We start from the raw sequence: 20,064 nt of genomic DNA, 5'->3' as shown, positions 1-20,064 counted from the left end.
TCATTAATACTGCTGAATTTGCAAATAAGGGATTGTTATACACAGTAGAAATGCAACGGAAACCTGAAAACGTTACGAAACTATAAGACAAAATCTTACAAATATATTTCTCTTAGTAAGTATAGTGTGTGTGTGTGTGTGTGTAGAAGTAAAGTACTTAAGGAATAATGAAAACATCATTACAGAAATATTACCATTAGTGGGAGTAGGCCTGGTAGGACAGTTAAGGAATATGGTGAACAGTGGTATGGCAGGTGCAGAAAGGTTAAAATTAAAAGCTTCCGAACAGTAGTTTAATCCTTGTATTACACTTCTTGAGGATGCGACATGCTACATTTAGTGCATTTTGGGAAGGGTCTCTGTATGGAGCAGTTCAAAGGTATTGTGAACAGGTGATCTAGAGGTAAAAGATGAAAGAATTTCATTGGATGGAAAAAATATTCTGTTTTTCCCACCAAAGGAAGAAGAGTGAGTTTAAAGAATAACACTGTGATTAGGTCGGGTTTAAATTAGATGGTGGGAAATATATAAATGTGTGCAAACCTCTCTGGGGTTTGCATATAAAAAAAGTAGTACAAGACAATTGTAACTTCCAATCAATTCAATAAATAAAGAGGAAATAAGGTGCTCCCACCAAAAGAGGGATTTGTGGTTGTTGTTCAGAGGGGTTGCAGACTTCCAGTGGTGGTTCTGGGTTCGGTTTGGGTCCAGTTCTGGGAGTGTCCAGCTGTATAGTGAAGGATTCCGCCAGGCATGTTCCTGTGCTAAAAGTTAATCTGGAAGTTGAGTAACAAGCCAATCAGATAGTGCCCTGGCTTCTACTACTGCTGTGGTAATTTCCTAAGTACCATTTCCAAAAAACTGTGTTGTTTTGGAAATGGTACTTAGATAAAATGGGAGATTATTTTAGAGTAAGGTTGAAGTTGAAGAAACACGAGAAATAAGGAAATGTTTAGTATTGAGTTGGTTTATTGGTTGAAGTTGTAAAGAAAATTGATATTGCTAAATTAAGAGAGATTACATGGAATTGTTAGCATTAAGTTGGTGACTTATGGATTGCTGTTGTGAAGAGAATTGATATTGGTGATTAAGAGAAATATGAGGAAGTGATTAAGGTTGAATTAGTTTAGTGTTTGAAGCTATAGAGAGAGTTGAGATTGTTAATTGAGAGAAATTTTATGCAAATGATAGCACCATCATCATCATCATCCATTTTCAATCCACTTCAGGATGAAGGCCTCTCCGGCAACTTTCCAGTTCCTTCTTTTGTGCAATGGCCATCCATTTACTACCCACAAACTCATGAATTTCATCTATCCATTTCCATTGTTGTCTTCCAGGTTTTCTTCTAGCTCCTCTTGGGTACCATTCTGTTATTTTCTTAGTCCATCTGCCATCATGTCTTCGAGCTATGTGTCCTGCCCAAGACCATTTTAGTTCTTTAGTTTTGATAAGAATGTCCTTTACTTGAGTTTGCTGCCTAATCCATATATTTCTCTTCTTCTTATCTAACAGTCTGATTCCGAATATAATTCATTCCATTCTTCGCTGTGTAGTTCTCAGCTTATCTTCCATTCTTTTGGTGAGCACCCAAGTTTCACTTCCATAAGTCATGGTGGGGAGTATACATTAGTTCATTATTTTATGTTTCAAACAAATTGGGATATTGCTCCTCAGTATATGACTATATTTCCTGAATGTGATCCATACAAAATTTATTCTTCTCTTGACTTCCAGCCATTTATCATTATTACAGCTAATGAATTGTCCCAGATAAGTATATGACTCCACCTTTTCAATTACTGCTCCTTCAATTATTACATCCCTTCTGTGGCATACCTGTTCATTACTTTTGTTTTAGCCATATTCATCTTTAGTCCAAAATCCTTAATAAGTCTGCATAAATAAGGTTTTCCTCTAATTCTTTGAGATCATGGCTTATGACCACAATGTCATCTGCAAATCGTAAATGGTTTAGGTACTCTCCATTCACATTGACTCCTTTCTGCGACCAGTCTAATCTTCTGAAAGTTTCCTCAAGGGTAGCAGTAAACAACTTTGGAGATATTGTGTCTCCTTGTCGAACTCCTTTCTCAGTTTTAAATTTACTACTGTCTTTGTCTAGTTTAATAAAGGAGGTAGGATTCTCATTTATTTTTTTCAAAATCATAATATATGTTATATCTATGCTTGTCTTTCCAGAGTCTGAAACATTGCCTTATGCTGTATAGAGTCAAATGCCTTTTCATAGTCCACAAATGCCAGGCATAATGGTGTTTTATATTCATTTGCTTTTTCCATTAGCTGCGATATTACATTAAGGTGATCCATTCTTGAATCCTGTCCTAAAGCCAGCTTGCTCTTTCGGTTGATTCTCATCAAGTATTCTTTCTAATCTATTAGTAATGACCCTTGTGAACAACTTATAGATGTGGGATAACAAGGTAATTGGTCTATAATTTCCAATTTCTGATTTATCTCCTTTCTTATGCAGCAAAACTAAGATTGCATTATTCCACTCCTTAGGTGTCACGCCTTTTCTGATGCATTTTATGAAGAGTCTTGCCAGTTTCTGTGTCATGTCTCTTCCTCCCAATTTTAACAAATCTGCAGTAACTTCATTTGCCCCTGATTCTTCATTTTCTTTAACGCATGTTCTGCCTCATCAGGAAAGATATCAGGTATGTTGTATGTGTTACTAATTTGCGATTCATCTTCCCCACTGCTGGCTTCATTCCCTTGCCCCTTGTATAATTCTCTTTAGCAGTCTTCTGCTATTTGAATTATGCCTTTTCTGGTATTTATAAGTAAGCCATCGCTATTCTTCATTTCAGTATCATTTGTCTTTCTCTATTACTGCTCATGGCTGCTGATTTAAATCCTTTGTTTTCCTTAATGAATGATAGCATGTATTAGATTAAATGAGAAAAATGAATAGATTAGATGTAAATGAACACCAGTTATGTATTGTAAATAGATTTGTATCATAAATGACTTTTGTTTTACATTTGTGTCATTGCTCTTGAGAAACTGATAGCTCACATATAATATATATACTCGTGTGTGTGTGTTGGGGTGAGTGAATATCCCTCAGCTCCTGGAAATTCTCATTCTTTAATGCAGTTTAGGTAGCTCGTGGCGCTTAGTGCTTGAGGGGAGTTGCTGTGAAAATCATAACAATGGCCACTGACAGCAATACTAAGGTACAGGGAAATAAAAATTAATAAAAAAATAAATAAATACCCCCCCCCCCACCCACACACACACAGCTTAGATTTGGTTTCCTCACCAAGCTTAAACTTCAGTCCCTTTCATTAATATGGGTATAGTGCCATAAAAAGTCAAAAAGGAAATATTTTTTATTTTTGATAAAAAGGAAATAAGATTTTTTGCCGATGAGGGAATAAGGGGGGGGGGAGGTTTAAACTGCAACTTGTCTACGGCTATCTTAGTACAAAGCACCAACCAGAACAGAATCCAAAAGAACATATACTGCTGCTAATTAAATATATACTAAAATTAGATCCAGTTTAAACGATAACACTCTTGAGTTTCTTAACTTGATTAAGCTCACTTTATTTGGACAGGTAGTATGGATGCTTATTTTTATGTTTTTAGAATAATTTTTGCTAGGATATTTATTATTGTAATAAAAGTTTGATTTAAAATGTGAATTCAAGTAATTACTTGTTTTTTCCTTACTTTATTGCACCTAATTGTCATCAAAATTTATTGCAAAAAATGTTTTTTGTTTTTTTTTTTTTTTTTTTTTTTGGAATACCAGTATTCCAGTTTCATAAATTAAAAATACCAAAATACCGGTATTGTGAGCCCTACCCATGCTGTGTCTGAACTATTACTGCAGTCTTGTTTAGGTGATTCTGCATCACTTCTCTAACCAGTGACTCCGTTATTTTCCCCAAACAGAAGTTAAACTAATAGATCTATAATTATTTGTCACCCTTTGAACCCCCTTTGTGAAGTTTGGATACATTTGCACATCTCCAGTCCATGGGGACCTCCCCTGAATCTAAGAATGCTCTCATAATTATGGCTAAGGGTTTGCTTACTTCCCTCACTGCCTCCTTCAATATAACTGGATAGATTCCATCTGCCACAGGTGCCTTTTTTACGTTTAACTTCAACAATTTCTCCTCCACTCCTTTATTACAAAGTCATTTAGCTCCCTGTTAGAGTTTAATAAACTACTGCCCTCCCCTTTCTTACAGAATTCCTCATGTGGGAATATTGATGCAAAATACTCATTCAGTTTGTCAGCTATCTGAGCAGGATCATCAACAGTTGAACCACCAACATCAAGTGAGCCAATCTAATTCATCTTCTTCCTTCTAGAGTTTACATAAGTAAAGAAGTCTTTGTTGGTTTTCTTTGCATCCTTTGCCAAGGATTTCTCGTAATCAGCCTTTGCTTGCCTAACCTCCTTTGTGATTTGATTACGGACTAGCTTATATCTGCCATAGGCCTCTGTGTTACCTGCTAATTTATATGCATTCCACACATTTTTCTTCTCTTCCACCAGCCTCATTACTTCATCTGACATCCATTTAGGCCTAAATCTTGAACAGTATTTCTTAGTTGGTATGAAAAGCCTAGTAGCTTCCAAGATTTATTCCCTGGAGACCTCTCATTTAGAATTCACTGTTTTTAACATCATCAGTTGAACACACTGTATAGAATTCATAAACTGCCTGAGACCACTGTAGTCACCTTTAAGAAAACAAAAACCCTTCCCTTTACCCTTGATGGTAGTTACATCTTTAAGTAAATCCTACATCAGTATACTGTGTTCAATGTCATCTAGTGGTTCCTTTATCTGCAAATTCCTAATGTATGAATCATCACTGCTGATAATCAGATCAAGAGTATTATCCCCTCTGGTTGCCCCTCAAACATGTTGCTGCAGAAAACAATCATCCTATAAATCCACAAAAGACTTGCTAGTGTGCGAGTGACCAACCCACAGGTTCCGTCAATATCTGGAAAGTTAAAATCCCCCATTATTAGACGTTCTGATTTACTGGCCTCCCTCTATTTCTCTGCACAATTGCTCATTATACTCATCACATTCATTAGGCCTATAACACACACCTCTCATTTTTCAAAATCGTTTTCATCTGTTGAATGCGAATGGAAAATGTATATTCAGTTTTGTCATGTTCAACATCATTAATGGTTAGGGCATTCATATCTTGTGAGCTAATTCTATTCATCCAATTTCTTCTAGTGTGAACATAAACAAAGAATTCTTTTCTACTTTTCTTTGCACTCATAGACAAAGACACCTCCTCCACAAATGGCTTCGTTACAAACTAAGTTATACATGCTGTATGATTCTATGGCCCATTATAATTTATAATCATCCCATAGTACTAATATAGTTTGGGAAGGACATTGCGTGGTTGTTATTCATTATGAATTATTAATATATATCATAAACTACTCTTTTACCACATGGAGTTACTAATATATTTTATTTAAGCATTAGCCTAAACTAATATACATTGGGTAACATTTCAGGTTTCTGAAGTTACCCAGTAATTTGAAACGTTATCCATATACAGTGGGTAACATTTCTAGTATCTTGCTTCAGGTCTGTGAACCAAAAAAGAGGATTCAGTTATCAGACAGTACTGTTGGATGATGGGTATCGGCAAGATACCTGAAACGTTGCCCAATATATATATTAGTTTAGGCTAATGCTTAAATAAAATATATTAGTAACTCCGCATGGTATAAGAGTGGTTTATAATATACATTAATAATTCATAATGCATCCCATAGTACTTAATTTACTATATTTACTTCTCTGTACCATAAGTTGCATATACATGGTACAGTCTAAATGTTCTCAGACTCGCATAATAAGTGTTAACAGTGGTGAGACCTGGAACCATTCTGGCTGAATAGTGCAGAGAACACCTTCTTTGAGCTGCATCAACTTGAGTGGGGGGGGAGAGTTTATGGAGAATCATCTCCATAAACTTGATGTACAATTTCCAAGTAAATTTCTCTAGGTGTTATTAAAATATTGCCTTTTTCACATTTAAAAATTGTGATGAAAAAGTAACAAACTTTTGTGTATAAGTGCAATGCAATTCAACAGCAGCAAATTGTGCTGCTTTACTTGATGTAGCATGTTGTAGTGGTATTTCAGGAACTTCTTGACTATGCTACGTAAAAAAGAAATGTTACTTTTTTTTCTACCTCAGGTATATCTGAAAAATTCCAAGAACTGGCAAGGAATAAGATCCAAGGCCTCTAGATTTGAGAGATTTGGCTATACTTTTTCATCTCATGATATGTTCATTATATATGGCTGCAAATATGGTGAATTTCTATGGTGTGTGAAAAACCAGATAGCATCTTGCACCTGTTTTCAATGTTTCTATTATTACTACCACATTTATGCTGATATTATTATTAGGAGTAGTAGTGGCATATGATGCAAGAAAGCAAGCTTACAAAGCATCAGCCAAAATATAATAATAAGAAAATATCTCACACACACACACACATGTGCATAAATATGTGGTGTGATCTGCAAGCTGTTGTATACTCTTGATCCCCTACCATGTGAAGAAATATTTTTTCTGTTGTATTCATTAATTTCTACTAATTGTACCTTACTTTTTGGACTTCACTCATACTCTGCTATGTATGGTCATTAATCATAATAATGCCAGCACTTAACAACTTCACAATTGTTATTTTAGGTTATTTGAAATAGATTTTTGTATTAGCATTTTCCTATTAAAATTAAAATTGCATCTTTCCTACCTGTCCTGAAAAAAAATTAAAGTATGATTTATTATATATTTTTTTTACCTTGTAGAATTGAAGGACCAGATACATCTGGAAAAGAAAAATCTATAGTTTCACAGGACTGTGAATTAGTTACATTAATGTCTGTTGTTAAAGGACGATTTGAAGTAACAACATCAAATATGTATTTTTATGATATGTCTCCTATAAGAGAAGAAGGTATGTATTGATTCTTTTATTTGTATTCAAAAAACTTGTACCATTTTAATTTGAAGTCACATATGCTGGAACATTGTATAATAGGAATATACTGAATATTTTCATTTATTACTTTGATAGTCATGTCTAGGAGGAACTACACAGCAAGCTACCAAATATAGTGCTGACTGTGTGCTTGTATTATAATAAATATCATTATCAATATTAAAATTAAATATGCAAATATGCAGTAACTTGTAAATGTAGTTACAAGTAAATGTTGGAAATTTTAAATTTATTTGAATGAACTTTCTGTCAGTTCCCTTTTTATATATCTCCTCTTAATTTTTCTCTCAATTCATACACTTTTTTTTTTTGTTTACCATTCTCTTTTAACATGTAAGAACTTAAGTATAACTATTTGTAGGGGAGGGAAGAGGAGGATCTGTGATCATTTACTCACTTTGTATCTTAGAAAAAGTTATTATTTTTAAGCACCAAAATGTGCATGTGGGGGTGGGGGGTTACTACATTACAAATAAGCAGCATTATGCTTCCTTTTTAAGGTATGAGCTGCTCCACAGTAATGTAGCCCTGAAGCACCTGGGGTAGTAGCCTCAATGCCATTGAAAGGGACTTGTTTGTTTTTTTTTTTTTGTTTTTTTTTCCATATATTTGCCTATTTTATAAAAATAGACGTCTTCTAAATAGTTTTCATGTCTATTATATTAATACTTTAGCACTTCTCTAAGTGTATAAGAAAGTTTTTAATAAAGAATACTTTTATAAATTAAAAGTTATTTTTTTATTATGAAAGTAATTGTTTAATTACTTAAAACAAAAAATTCAACTGTTATGAATCTCTGTGTGGTGACTTGGACTCCTTGCATCCTATTCTGTCTATTTTTACAGAGCCAGACTCATTTCAGAAAATTATATATCATAACACTTCCGTATGATACTCTCCAGAAATTAAAACGAATAAAAGATTAATGCAAAATGATTACAGTAAAAAATCATTTTGTGTTAATCTTTTATTTGTTTTAATTTCAGGCGAGTATTATACGGAAGTGTTCTATGTATCATATTGAGGTAAATTTCTCTTATTCTTACTAAAAATTTCTCTTATTATTTATAAAAACTTCTCTTATTCTTCTACAAATATTGATATCAACTTAGGATGTATTGAGCATCATAGCTCTGTTATATACTATCAAATATCATATAATGCACCTATGAAAGAAATGAAGTTCTCTTATTTTTTTCAGGAGAAAGACATGATTTCAAATGTCCACTATCACATCTTCGGGAAATCCATCTCAGGAGATACAACCTAAGACGTTCTGCTCTAGAGTTCTTTCTTATAGACCAAACAAACTTCTTTCTCAATTTTACAACAAAGGTTAGAAATTCTCCTCATAATAAAATTTCTAATTAAATATAATAAGTCTTTAAGATTTTGATTAAGTTTTACATATAGTTTTTGTACAAGGTTCCTAAAAAGTTACTTGATACTTTTAGATATTCAAATTTCTTGAATGAAGAGACCAACATATATCGTGGTAGTAGTACAATGATATCCTAAATGAGATTTGCACCAGTGTAAGACATTTTGATTTTCTGAAAGTACACATCAGGTTGGCATTACCAAGCATAAAACAAATGAGATGCGGGAGCAATAAAAAATTTAATTCAACAACAACTAAACTACATACACAAAAGTCTTTTCAGCAGCTTTAGGGATGCCACAGAACATTGATTACCACTGATAGTATTATCTTAAGGGAATACCATTGTCACCAAAATCTGACTCCATGAAAAGTGTATGATACTGTGGTACAGGAATTTGAAAAAAAAAAAAAAAAAAAGGAAATTTTCTTTTCTAATTTCTGATAATGTCTGTGAGAGGAGGGAAAGGTTGTTTAAATACAGCATATAGCTATTGAGATAGCTCACAAGTGCATGAACCATCAATCTGACTCCATGAAAAATGTATGGTACTGTGGTACAGAAATTTGAAAAAAAAAGATAAATTTTCTTTTCTAATTTCTGATAATGTCTGTGGGAGGAGGGGAAGGTTGTTTAGATACAGCATGAGCTATTGAGATAGCTCACAAGTGCATGAGACCAAGTATGCATATGTGAGAGAGAGAGAGAGAGAGAGAGAGAGAGAGAGAGAGAGAGAGAGAGAGAGAGAGAGAGAGAGAGCGATGCCGACCAGGCCAGGCCAGCCGGGTGTGTAAAGTGCCTGCCTGCCTAGCAACCCAAAGGTCGCGGGTTCGAATCCCGCCTCGGGCTTGGATCAAAGTACTGCAAAACCTTGGGAGGTGCATTATGGCCACAGAAGCAGAAGCGGCAACAACTACCAAAAAAAAAAAAAAAAAGAGAGAGAGAGAGAGCATCACACAGGTTTTTCAAAGTTAGAGAGTACATCTTGTCTCGTCAAAAGCATTGATGATGTTAATGATAAAATTGCAAATCAATTTGCATTTCCTTTGCTACTAATACTTCCCTACTGGGCTGTTTTAATGCATGGGTGCACCCAGTGGATACCAGGAGCCTCGGCTACGGGGAGCCTCACTTGTTGATCTTAAATAATTTTTTAAAAGGCCCTCTGTCCCATATGTTACGTTGCGGTCGAAAGCACTGCAAACACAGAACATAAAGATATATGAATAATGTTTTTGGCTTTCTTTAAATAGTTTAAAGTGCTGAAAATATTGGCGCCTCCGTAGCCAGGTGGGCAGGAGTGGCAGTGCATAGCACACGCTTCTTGATTAGACTGGGATGCGGAAAGGTCAGGGAATGACCACCGCATATCCCCGGATATGCGGTGAGCAATATGGCCTTAGTTGCTAATGTTCTTAAATAACAAACAAACAACAAACAGCTGAAGATATTAATATTTAGAAAAATGGTTAAATTTAATTCTTGCTTAGGATTATAAATTAATAATATATAATTATATATTATAGATATATTATGTAATTATATAATATAATTATACTATATAATTATAATTTTTAAGTGTCTGCTATGCGCCATGCAAAGCTTCTTGCATGCTGATGGAGCATAGTTTCCAGTTCTTTTAATACCTAGAATTAGGAATGCGACTAAGAGAGATCCAGAAAAAAATTAAAACAAAATTTAAACTGAATGGGTCCACATTTGGAAATTTGCCGGGGCGCCCGTGAGTTCTTAAAACAGCCCTTCTTCCCTATGTATAATGCAATGATTAAAACCTATATTTGGAGCATTTCCTTTCCTTTACTTTGCTTTTTAAACTTCATTAATTAATGCAACCATCAGTGCTTCATTAATGCAACCATCAGTGCAAATAATCTAATGCAATAAAATATTTATAACATCAAAATATTTATAAATATAAATATTTTGATGATAAAAAATATTTATAACATCAAAATAAAATATTTATAACATCAAAAATCTTCTGACCCATCGTTTTTCCAAAGCTTTGCAAAATAGAAAATAGTGTTGTAACTTACAAAATTGCTAGCTAAATTTAAAAGTAAGCTAATGAATGTGTGACTAAAAGTATTTAAACTATTTGTGAACACAGTTTAATATGTTAATTAATCAAAAAGATAGTGAAAATTTGTGAAAACTTATCATTCTCATGAGCGCAATATTCTGAATTCTGAATTAAATTCAGAATTCAGCACTAAATTCTGAATATGTTCCACTTGTAAATTTTCAGCAGCAATTAAGGGGGAGGGAGGGAAGTATTTAAAGAATACTGTAGTAGTGTTGTTGTTAATGTTCACTAAAAACACTCAAGTCGATAAGGGATTTTTTAGTGCACATATATGTGTGTGTGTGTGTGTGTGTGTATACAATCATGTACAGTTATGTGCCTTACTTCAAGAATTCTTTTGTTTGTTTCTAGACACGAAACAAAATATACAGTCGCATTGTTGGCCTGCATCCTGCTAATTTGTTCTACAGTCATGGTATTCACTCACCGGCAGAGCTTCTAAAAGCTTCAGGTCTCACTCAGAAATGGATACAAAGAGAAATATCCAATTTTGATTATCTGATGCAGTTAAACACAATAGCCGGAAGGACTTATAATGATCTCAGCCAATATCCAGTGGTAAGCAAAAATATTGAACATATTCAATTAATACTGCATAATTGTTAATATAAAAATGGAGAGGTTTATTTCTGCATAATATAATTATAAAATTCCCTATTTATCATAGTGATTTATACATACACCCCATGTATATCAGATTTGGATAATAATAATGATGTACAATAATCTCCTGTCTTGCTAATTGGTCCCAATTAGCAAGACACCACTGCAGAGGATTGATCATGGGACCATAAACAAAGTGTGCTAAAAGCAGAATAACATAAGTGGGAGCAGTATAACAGTTGACTACTAGTACTGTGAATAATTCAGCATGTCCATTTTCATTTAGTCCTGCCAGAGCAAAGGTTTGATTAGATGAGGCAATTAAATTAAACTTAATTTTAATTTAGATCAATTACCAGTCTGCATTTTAAGTAAAGTTCTCTAACCTTTTACTGCTAATAAGAATCTGAACTACATTTTTAATGTAAATGTCAAAAGTCACTTTAAATTTGCTCTATCTACTAAATTTTTTACAAATAAAAAAAAAATTAAAACATGCTTCTGGTTTATTTTTTTATTTTTATAGATATTACAATGTATTACATGATTTAAATTTCAGTTAATGCTATTACAGAAATTGAACTGTTACCAAAACTTTGTTAATAGTGAAATTAAAATAAAGCTACCAAAGTTACCAGAAAGAATAACTTCACAGAAATACTTTAGAAAATTTAAGAATTAATTTCATGAAATTACTGAAATAAAATTTACAGAATTACCAAAATAAGATTTAAAAATTACAGAATTATTGATATAAGATTTAAAAATTACAGAAATTAAATTTAAACAAAAATGTTGTCTACCTGACACCTGATATTAATTCCCTTCAGTTAAACTGCCAAAGCCAACATAAAATACATTTGCTCACTTCAGTTGCCTCATATTTAAGTTTATATCTAGTATCTGGTTATTTTTCTAATATTGCAAAAGAATTATAATAGAAATAATTTGTTTGCTCTTTAGTTTCCATGGATATTAGCTGATTATATATCTGAGGAATTAGATCTGCAGAATCCTTTAATATACAGAGATCTATCTAAACCAGTAGGAGTGGTCAATCCTAAAAACGTCAGTGAAGTGAAAGCTAAGTATGTATAATTTATGGTATCATATTTGTTTCAGTTACAAGCATTTAAGAAAGCAAATTTCATCGGTCATAATGTAAAAAAAAATGTAAATTTCTTTTCCCACTTTTTTATCTATTGATATTGTTTTCATATTAAAATATAATGTTAAATTTATATCTTTAATACACAAGCTCAGGAGATGAGACAGTTCTAAGGGTTTTGAATTTATTAGTATGTATACTGAGGGCCACTTTTTCCAGTTTTGGTGAAGTTGGCAGTTGTCAAAGTTCCTAATTTTGGTGGGGTGGGTGGGGGGGGGAGTATTCTCACCTTGCAAGTATCTACATACAGTACTGTTACATGCAAGGTAAGGACTCAAAATTTCCCAAACTATTCTTGAATATCTCAAGTGAATTTCCGAATTTAATGTTCTAAAATGTTACAAATAATTATTGCATCAGATGTCACTAGCATGCGGATGGCCAACTAGTGTCACATTTCATTCTTAGATGTTAGGAGCATAATCATTATATAGAAAAAATATTTGTGGCAACTACATGGTCAAAATGCAACATTATCAATTAGACAAACCAATATTAACTTATTTGCTCCTTGAAGATTTGAAATTTAAGAGCATTCTCACATCATTAAATTGATTAAAGTAAATTTTAGAGCATTCTCACTTTAAAGTAAATTATCTGAAAATGCCTCTGATTAATGAACATAAAAAGACATTCTTGCATGTGTTTTTGTTCTAATGCTAGAATTGTAGTTAATAAATCTGATGAATTTGAGGTTTGATTAACCAGTGGAGACATTTAAATATTATAAACATAGTGTTATTCTAATATACTGGATGCAAAACTTGAATATGTTAAATGCAATGTGTACAGGAAGGAGAGATGACATTTTCCATGGACCAAAGTATGTTCTTAATATTTTTTTAAACAAATGGTATCACCTTTTTAAATGTGATACCATTCTAACAGAAAGGGAAGAGAAGTTCGTGTTCAATTGCTAAGCATATAAATGGAGATAAGCATATTCAGTATTGACTATGTACACTCAGTCTGTTGTGATATGAGCATTGGGAAAACAAAAATGAAAGTAGAAATATGTTATAGAGCAGATGTAGTGAGAATAATGAACATCTTTATAGACAGAGTAGACCAGTAAATCTGAATATCTAAATATAATGTTAATGTTTGATATACAGGTACTCCTCTACTTACATACAAATGTGTTTTTTTTTTTTTTTTTATGTAAACCCCAAACACGAGAGGTGTTAGAACCTATAGTACTTAGTACCATGATTGGGTTGGAGGTTGAGAAGACGAAAGCAGATATTTGTTGACATTAGACTTGAACTTCTGTAGACTGTAATTTTCAGGAAATACGTATGAAGGAAGGTTGTTCCAGAAAACAGCAGTTGAATGAATAAACGAGGAAGATGAAAAGTTGGTTCTGTGAGTTTGAAGTTGGACAGTAAATGGATGTTGGCTGGTGGCGGCACGTGTTCGGACTGTTTTGAAAGAGAGAGCGGGAATTATAGAAACCAATTCAGAAGAACAGTGCCCATGCAAATATCTGTAGAAGAGGCATGCAGCAGAAACAGACATCTATGAGACAGCGAGTGGAGAGACTCTGTTAGAGATGAATCATTAATTAACCTAACTGCCCTCTTTTGAATGGAATCAAGAAGCCTGAGAGAGGCTTTGGGGACACCACCCCAGATGTGGGAACAATATTCCATGGCAGGGCGAATTTGTAATTTATACAGAGGAGCAGCTGTTTGGAAGAAAAGTAACGCCGAGAGCGAAAGAGAAAACCAAGTTTTTTAGATGCAGAGGAAGCAATATTTGTAATGTGCTTGTGCCAAGAGAGATTAGAAGTCAGGATAATCCCCAAAAGAGATATATCATTTCGCCTAGAAATAGTAGTGTCACTAAAGATAAGCATAGGAGCAGAAGAATCCTTTTTGCGAGATATAAGACAAGACTGAGTTTTACAAGAGTTGAAATCAGCTAAGTTGTCTTTGCCCCGCTGGAGAATTACCTGAAGATCGGCATTTAAGCAATTGGTAGCTGATTGAGCAGGGCAAGGTTTCTCAAAATGGAAAGTGGAATGCAATGTGCTATCATCGGCAAAACTATGGATAGGATTTCTATTCAATGGAAGAAGGTCATTAATATACAAGAGGAAAAGAGTGGGGGAAAAACTGAACCTTGGGGGACACCAGCATTAGTGGAGAAGTTAAAGACAGAGAGCCATCTACCATCACCCTCAGTGAGCGATCAGAGAGAAAACTGGATAACCAATTACTAAGAACAGTTCGCAAACCATAAGATGGAAGCTTGTTTAGAAGACCTTTATGCCAAACACGATCGAAAGCCTTTGAGATGTCAAGAGCAACTACTTGTGTTTCACCGAACCTTTCCATTGAATTAGTCCATAAATGGGTAACATAAGCCAGAATATCACCAGTGGATTGACACTGACGGAATCCAAAATTCCGATTGTTGATCAAACGGAAGATTTCTAGGTAGTTTAAGAGTTGGTGGTTAATTTATTTCTCCATTACTTTAGAAGTAATTGCAATGGGACGATAAATGGATGGGAGGGATTTGTCATCCCTTTTAGGAACTGGCTGGATATGAGCAAATTTCCAAGCAGAAGGAAAAAACCTTTGGAATAAGAAATTAAAAAAAAGGCAGCAAAGAACAGGAGTAAATTCAGGAGCACAGGTTTTGAGAACAAGTGGAGAAATACCATCAGGACCCGGAGCTTTCTTTGCATCATGATTCATCAAAATCCTTCTGACGGAAGACCACAGGAGGCACTAAATGGAAGGTGTTGAGAATGGTGGAAGATGTTTTACCAAGATCATTAATACATGAGTTGGAAGAAAATGGGATGCTAGCAGGTCAGCTTTATTCTTGGCTGAAGTGACAACCGAACCGTTTGGTTTTGACAGCGGTGGGAGCAGAGATGGGCAAAAGTTGCGGCCAATAGCTTTGGCAAGAGACCAGAATGCTCGGCTACCATTAGGGCAGGAAGCAAGTTTTCTACTCTTAGCTTGTTCAAAGTCCAGTTTGGACTGATTAATAACTGCTTTACAATTGTTGCGAGCTTTGGTGTAGGCAGAAAATGAAAGTGAAGAATTAGAAACAAGCCAATTACGATATGCAACGTTCTTCTCTTGAACATCCTTAGCGCATTTATTGGAAAACCAAGGTTTAGATAACGGCCGGGATTTTAAAATGGAGTGTGGGATAAAGGATTCCATTCCTGCAAGAATAATTTCACTGGCACGATCTGGGCAAACGTTGACATCAGAAGTTTTGAAACAGTAATCCGACCAAGGAAAAGAAGAAAAGAAATCTCGCAGGTCATCTCATTTTGCATTCTTGTAATGCCAAACAACATGAGGTTAGGAATAGCCATGAGATAAAGGCTCCATTGGAGAAGAGACAATCACCAAGTTGTGATCTGTAGTGCCTAAAGGACCTCTCGCTTCGATCATGTACTTAGAAGGGTTGTTTGTGAGAAAAAGATCAAGCGTGTTGTCTTTATAATTAGGATTGTCCAGTATTCTTGTAGGTAAATGAACAATCTGTGCAAGGTCATTAGTAATTGCAAAAGCCTCAGCATCTCGATCAGCTGGGTCGGTGTGACTAGAAAACGGAAGCCAGCTGCAGTTGTGAACATTAAAATCACCAAGGAAAATTATCTCACTGTTAGGAAAGTTGGACTGGAGAAAGTCAAGTTGCATAGAGAGGAAGTCAAAGGGCTCCAAGTGATTAGTGGAGTTGGGAGAACAGTAGAGACAACAGATGGATTTGACACAATGAGGTAGAGAGATTTTAAGCCAGAGAAGATCAAAGAAAGGAGATTCCAAATTGCCAAGTCTCTGACAGGGAATATCAGAACAGACATATGCACAAGTACCACCTTTGAGGTGAAAGGAATCATACAGCGAATAATTTGGGCATCTGAGATGAGCAGTAGTTGAATCAACCGATAACTGGGATTCTGTCAGAAAAAGTACATGGGGTTTGGCAGACTGCAAGTGGAAATGGACATCGTTGAGATTAGAATTGAGACCAGAATTGTACTTTAGAATTTATCAACTGCACTTTTTATTTATAATATCTATTTTTTTATTTATAATATAAGGAATATTAATAATAAAGGGGTTAGTTAACTATAATCTTTATTTATAATAAAATTTTTACTCATATAATATTGTTTATTCACAATATACAATTATGCTCCTAACAAAAAATATTACAGTAATATTATTGGCCCATAGTTTAGTGAGATCCTTGCAGATCTCACTAATTTTTTTTTATATTAGTAATAATTTTATTTTAGAAGTGAACTTTTCGTGGCTCACTTAGCAGTTTCCATGGCCCCCAATTTTACAACTTTTACCTGTTGCCCCTCAGAAATATGGCCTGGCCCCCGTTGAGAACCACTGATCTAGATGATCCTGCAACACTTCTTTAACTAGTGACAACATTATTTTTCACAGAACAGAAGTTGAACTAACAGGTGTGTAATTAGACCTGTTGGCCTTTAGGAAAGCAGGCAGTATAAAGCCACTAATCTCAAAAAGGTAATTAACTTCTTAGTTAATAAATCATAAATATCATATTGTTTAAGGATATTGTTTTTACAAATTTTGTTATTATAGTCGTTATATTTTTAATTAGCATGATGATTTTTTCTTGCACTAAACTGATATTTTCTTTCAATGATATTCATTAAAATGGCTCACATCTGGTGAGTATGGGCTTGGCAAACCCAGGGTCCTGAGCTGGATATCATCATTCCTCTCTTTCTTGATGATTCCTTCCTTCCTTTCTCTCTCTCTCTCTCTCAGGATAACTCAGGAATTTTTTTTGGCTGGCGCAGGATAAGCCTCAGGCTTCCTCGCACCATATGGCTAATAATAATGATATACTGTATTTGTACATAAAAATACATATTAAGTTGCAGGGTGCAAAGTAACTTTGTTATACTTAATATTACTCTAGCATTCATTATACCTACAGTTTACTGTATTTATTAGCTGTAAAATATTAAAATTATTTATTTAAATAATTTTAATATTTTACACACCTTTTGAAATGGATAAGAAATTTTTATATTCTATTTTGTACAGTAAAAAAACTGTAGGGAATGGTATTTAAAAAGTGAGATATTATTAATGAAAAATGTTTCAAAAAATTTCAAACTTGCAACTTGAAATTATTATTATTATTTTTTTTTTTGTATTGTAATGGTTTTGGATAAGACAAATATTCTTTTTTCTTTTTTTAACCCCTTCATGGATTATCCCGAGATATCTCATTTTTAGTTTTAAAATTTATTTGGAACCACAAAAAACATCTCGGGAAACAATAATACCTCCAAATTTACGATTGAAACGTATTTTCTCGGGCATTTTCCTGGCTAAGTTTGCATTAGCCAGATAAATCCTGAGATTTCTTGGGATTTTCTTATGGCTGGGAGGAGAAACTGGCTTTCATTTTACTTATATTTACTTATTGTACAGCAATGTCAGAACAGTAGTGCACATTCCTATGTGCCGCCAGTAAGCAAAATAAGATTTTCCATCCTAAATGCTGAATACTAAAAAGCGTAACCAATTAGAAAACAATATCGAAAAATATTTCGCCACCCTCTTGAACTGTTGTCCGTAAGCGACGCTTAGCTCAACTATCCACTTGTGGCGGCCGTGTGGCGGAATCTAGTTAGTTCACAATTATCGTTTGTGGTGAGAGGATACTGCTTGTGCGTTCCACTTGATATTTTAAATTTATTTATATAATGAGTAGTGAAGAGTGTTTTGCTCTTCTTTTCTTTTAGCTCAAGTGCTATTTATTAAAAAAAATCTGTATAATTTGCATACTTTTTGACATACACGAGATAACTCAGGATAGCCCAAATGGGTTAATTACTCCCATATATTTTCTACTAAAAAATTTATAAAAAAAAACACAAAAAACTATACAATGAGTATTAGCATGATGTGTACTTTTAATCTGTAAAATAAAAAAAAGTCGATCCTCTTCTGGCACATTTTCAGGAAAAAAATGTTCTGGGAAGGGATTAAAAGGTAATAGCTGATCTGTAAAAAAAAAACAATGCAGTATTAGTTCCTTTCTTGAAATTACATCTTTTCCAATAAAAATTGTGATTTTTTTTTTCTATTCTATGGTTTACCATGATAAACATAGTTTACTTAAAGCTATATACATTGCAACATTTTTTTTTTAAATTAATTTTTAGATACGATCACTTTGTGGATATTACAGGAACTGTTGAAAAATTCCATTATGGCACGCATTATTCTAATTCTGCAGGAATAGTTCACTACCTAGTTAGAATGGAACCATTTACTTCTTTACATATTGAGCTTCAGAGTGGAAGGTAAGGAATTTTTATTTAACTATTAAAAGTGAATGGTCTTTTATTAAATATGACAAAGAATGTAAAATGAAAATTTTCTTCTTTTTCTTCTTCTGAAGTCTAGTTATAAGTCACCAAATTTCCTGATTGCGAAAGCAGACTGTGTTCAAATAGTGTCAGTAGCAGTCTTGGTGTTTTTTTGTTTGTTTTTTTCCCGCCTTTGATTTATCATAAGAAATAGCTGTTTTCAGTGTAAGAAAAATTGCTCCACTCTAAAACAGTGGATGGAACTCTGAAAATTTGCATCGGTATATTGTGATGATACAGGTGACCCCCGCTTAACGCTGATCATTCGTTCCAGAAAAACAGAGCGCTAAGTGAATCCGCGCTAAGCGAGCGCCGCTTTCCCATAAGGTAACATATGTATTTATGAGCTGCGGTCGGTGCCATAGGATATTTCCTAATCAATAATAAACAGTAATGAAAAGATGCACAAATGTCGGTCAAAATATTTAATATTCAAATATTTGCACATATAAAATATTCTGCATTACATACGTATAATTATGTGGTAACTACTTGCGTATCAAAAGTAAACTTAAAATTCCAATTAAAATAATGAATTTAATTGATTTAATTTAATGGATGAATTTAATCATGAAAAATGTGTGGATTTTGAGTTGAACTTTAGCCCTCTTTCAGATAAACTAAAAAGGGTATTAATTTTAAATGGCCCGCAGCGTTACCACCCAACAATAAAGTCAACTGATCCTTCGCCGCTTTGAAACTTGGCATGTTTTTTTCTTCTTTCAAGATGAAACTTCTTTTAGGCATTCGTTTCCACAAAAGTCCTGCTTCATCTATGTTAAAAACTTGTTGAGAAGTATAACACATAATACCCCTTTTCAATAATTTTAACAAGTTCTTTTTTGAAAGTTTCGGCTCCTTGATCTGCACTAGGCTTCTCCCTGGATTTTAAATCTATTCTACCAGCCCTTACCAGATTTAAATGGTTCCACATTTTTTTTTTTTTTTTTTTAGGCGAGTTTTCTTCAGATCATCATATTGGCTAATCTCTTTCTCTTTCTCTTTTTTTTTTTAAATATTTAACTTAACTGAATTCTGGATGGAATATTATCTTCAATAAAATTAGTCTTTCCATTTCAATCCTAATAGCCGGCCTAGTCCTAGTTGCTTGCAGTGGAACAGCTATCTTTCCCGCTGCTAAAATTAATTCTTTATTTTTTTATAATTGTTCTTACAGTTAAAGTTGCAAGTCCTAAATTATGGCACACATCCACTTGTCGTTGACCGGAATCGATTCGCTTCAAAACGTCTAATTTAATTTTCAAATTCAATCTTTTTCTTACATTTATAGTCTTCGTACTGCGCCCAGACGTTGTTGCTTTTTCATTCCTATCTGTCATTATTAGCTCTTCG

The 20,064-nt window shown here is 33.9% G+C and overlaps 1 protein-coding gene across 2 annotated transcripts in view; it reads left to right on the top strand.

The window, feature by feature from the left end:
* Positions 1 to 20,064, top strand: part of LOC150075774 (neurobeachin-like protein 1) — a 693,585-nt gene that overhangs the window by 548,304 nt on the left and 125,217 nt on the right. For both annotated transcript variants that reach the window (XM_090387670.1, XM_090387669.1), the window contains exons 42-46: positions 6,854 to 7,002; positions 8,250 to 8,383; positions 10,889 to 11,095; positions 12,104 to 12,228; positions 18,505 to 18,645. In XM_090387670.1, the coding sequence (XP_090243796.1) occupies positions 6,854 to 7,002; positions 8,250 to 8,383; positions 10,889 to 11,095; positions 12,104 to 12,228; positions 18,505 to 18,645 (756 nt within the window). The remainder of the gene's footprint in view (positions 1 to 6,853; positions 7,003 to 8,249; positions 8,384 to 10,888; positions 11,096 to 12,103; positions 12,229 to 18,504; positions 18,646 to 20,064) is intronic.

Source organism: Mastigoproctus giganteus, chromosome 13 (assembly GCF_048544385.1).
Source record: "Mastigoproctus giganteus isolate SK-2022 chromosome 13, ASM4854438v1, whole genome shotgun sequence".
Classification (NCBI taxonomy): Eukaryota; Metazoa; Arthropoda; class Arachnida; order Uropygi; family Thelyphonidae; genus Mastigoproctus; species Mastigoproctus giganteus.
This window is presented reverse-complemented; position numbering and strand designations above follow the sequence as displayed.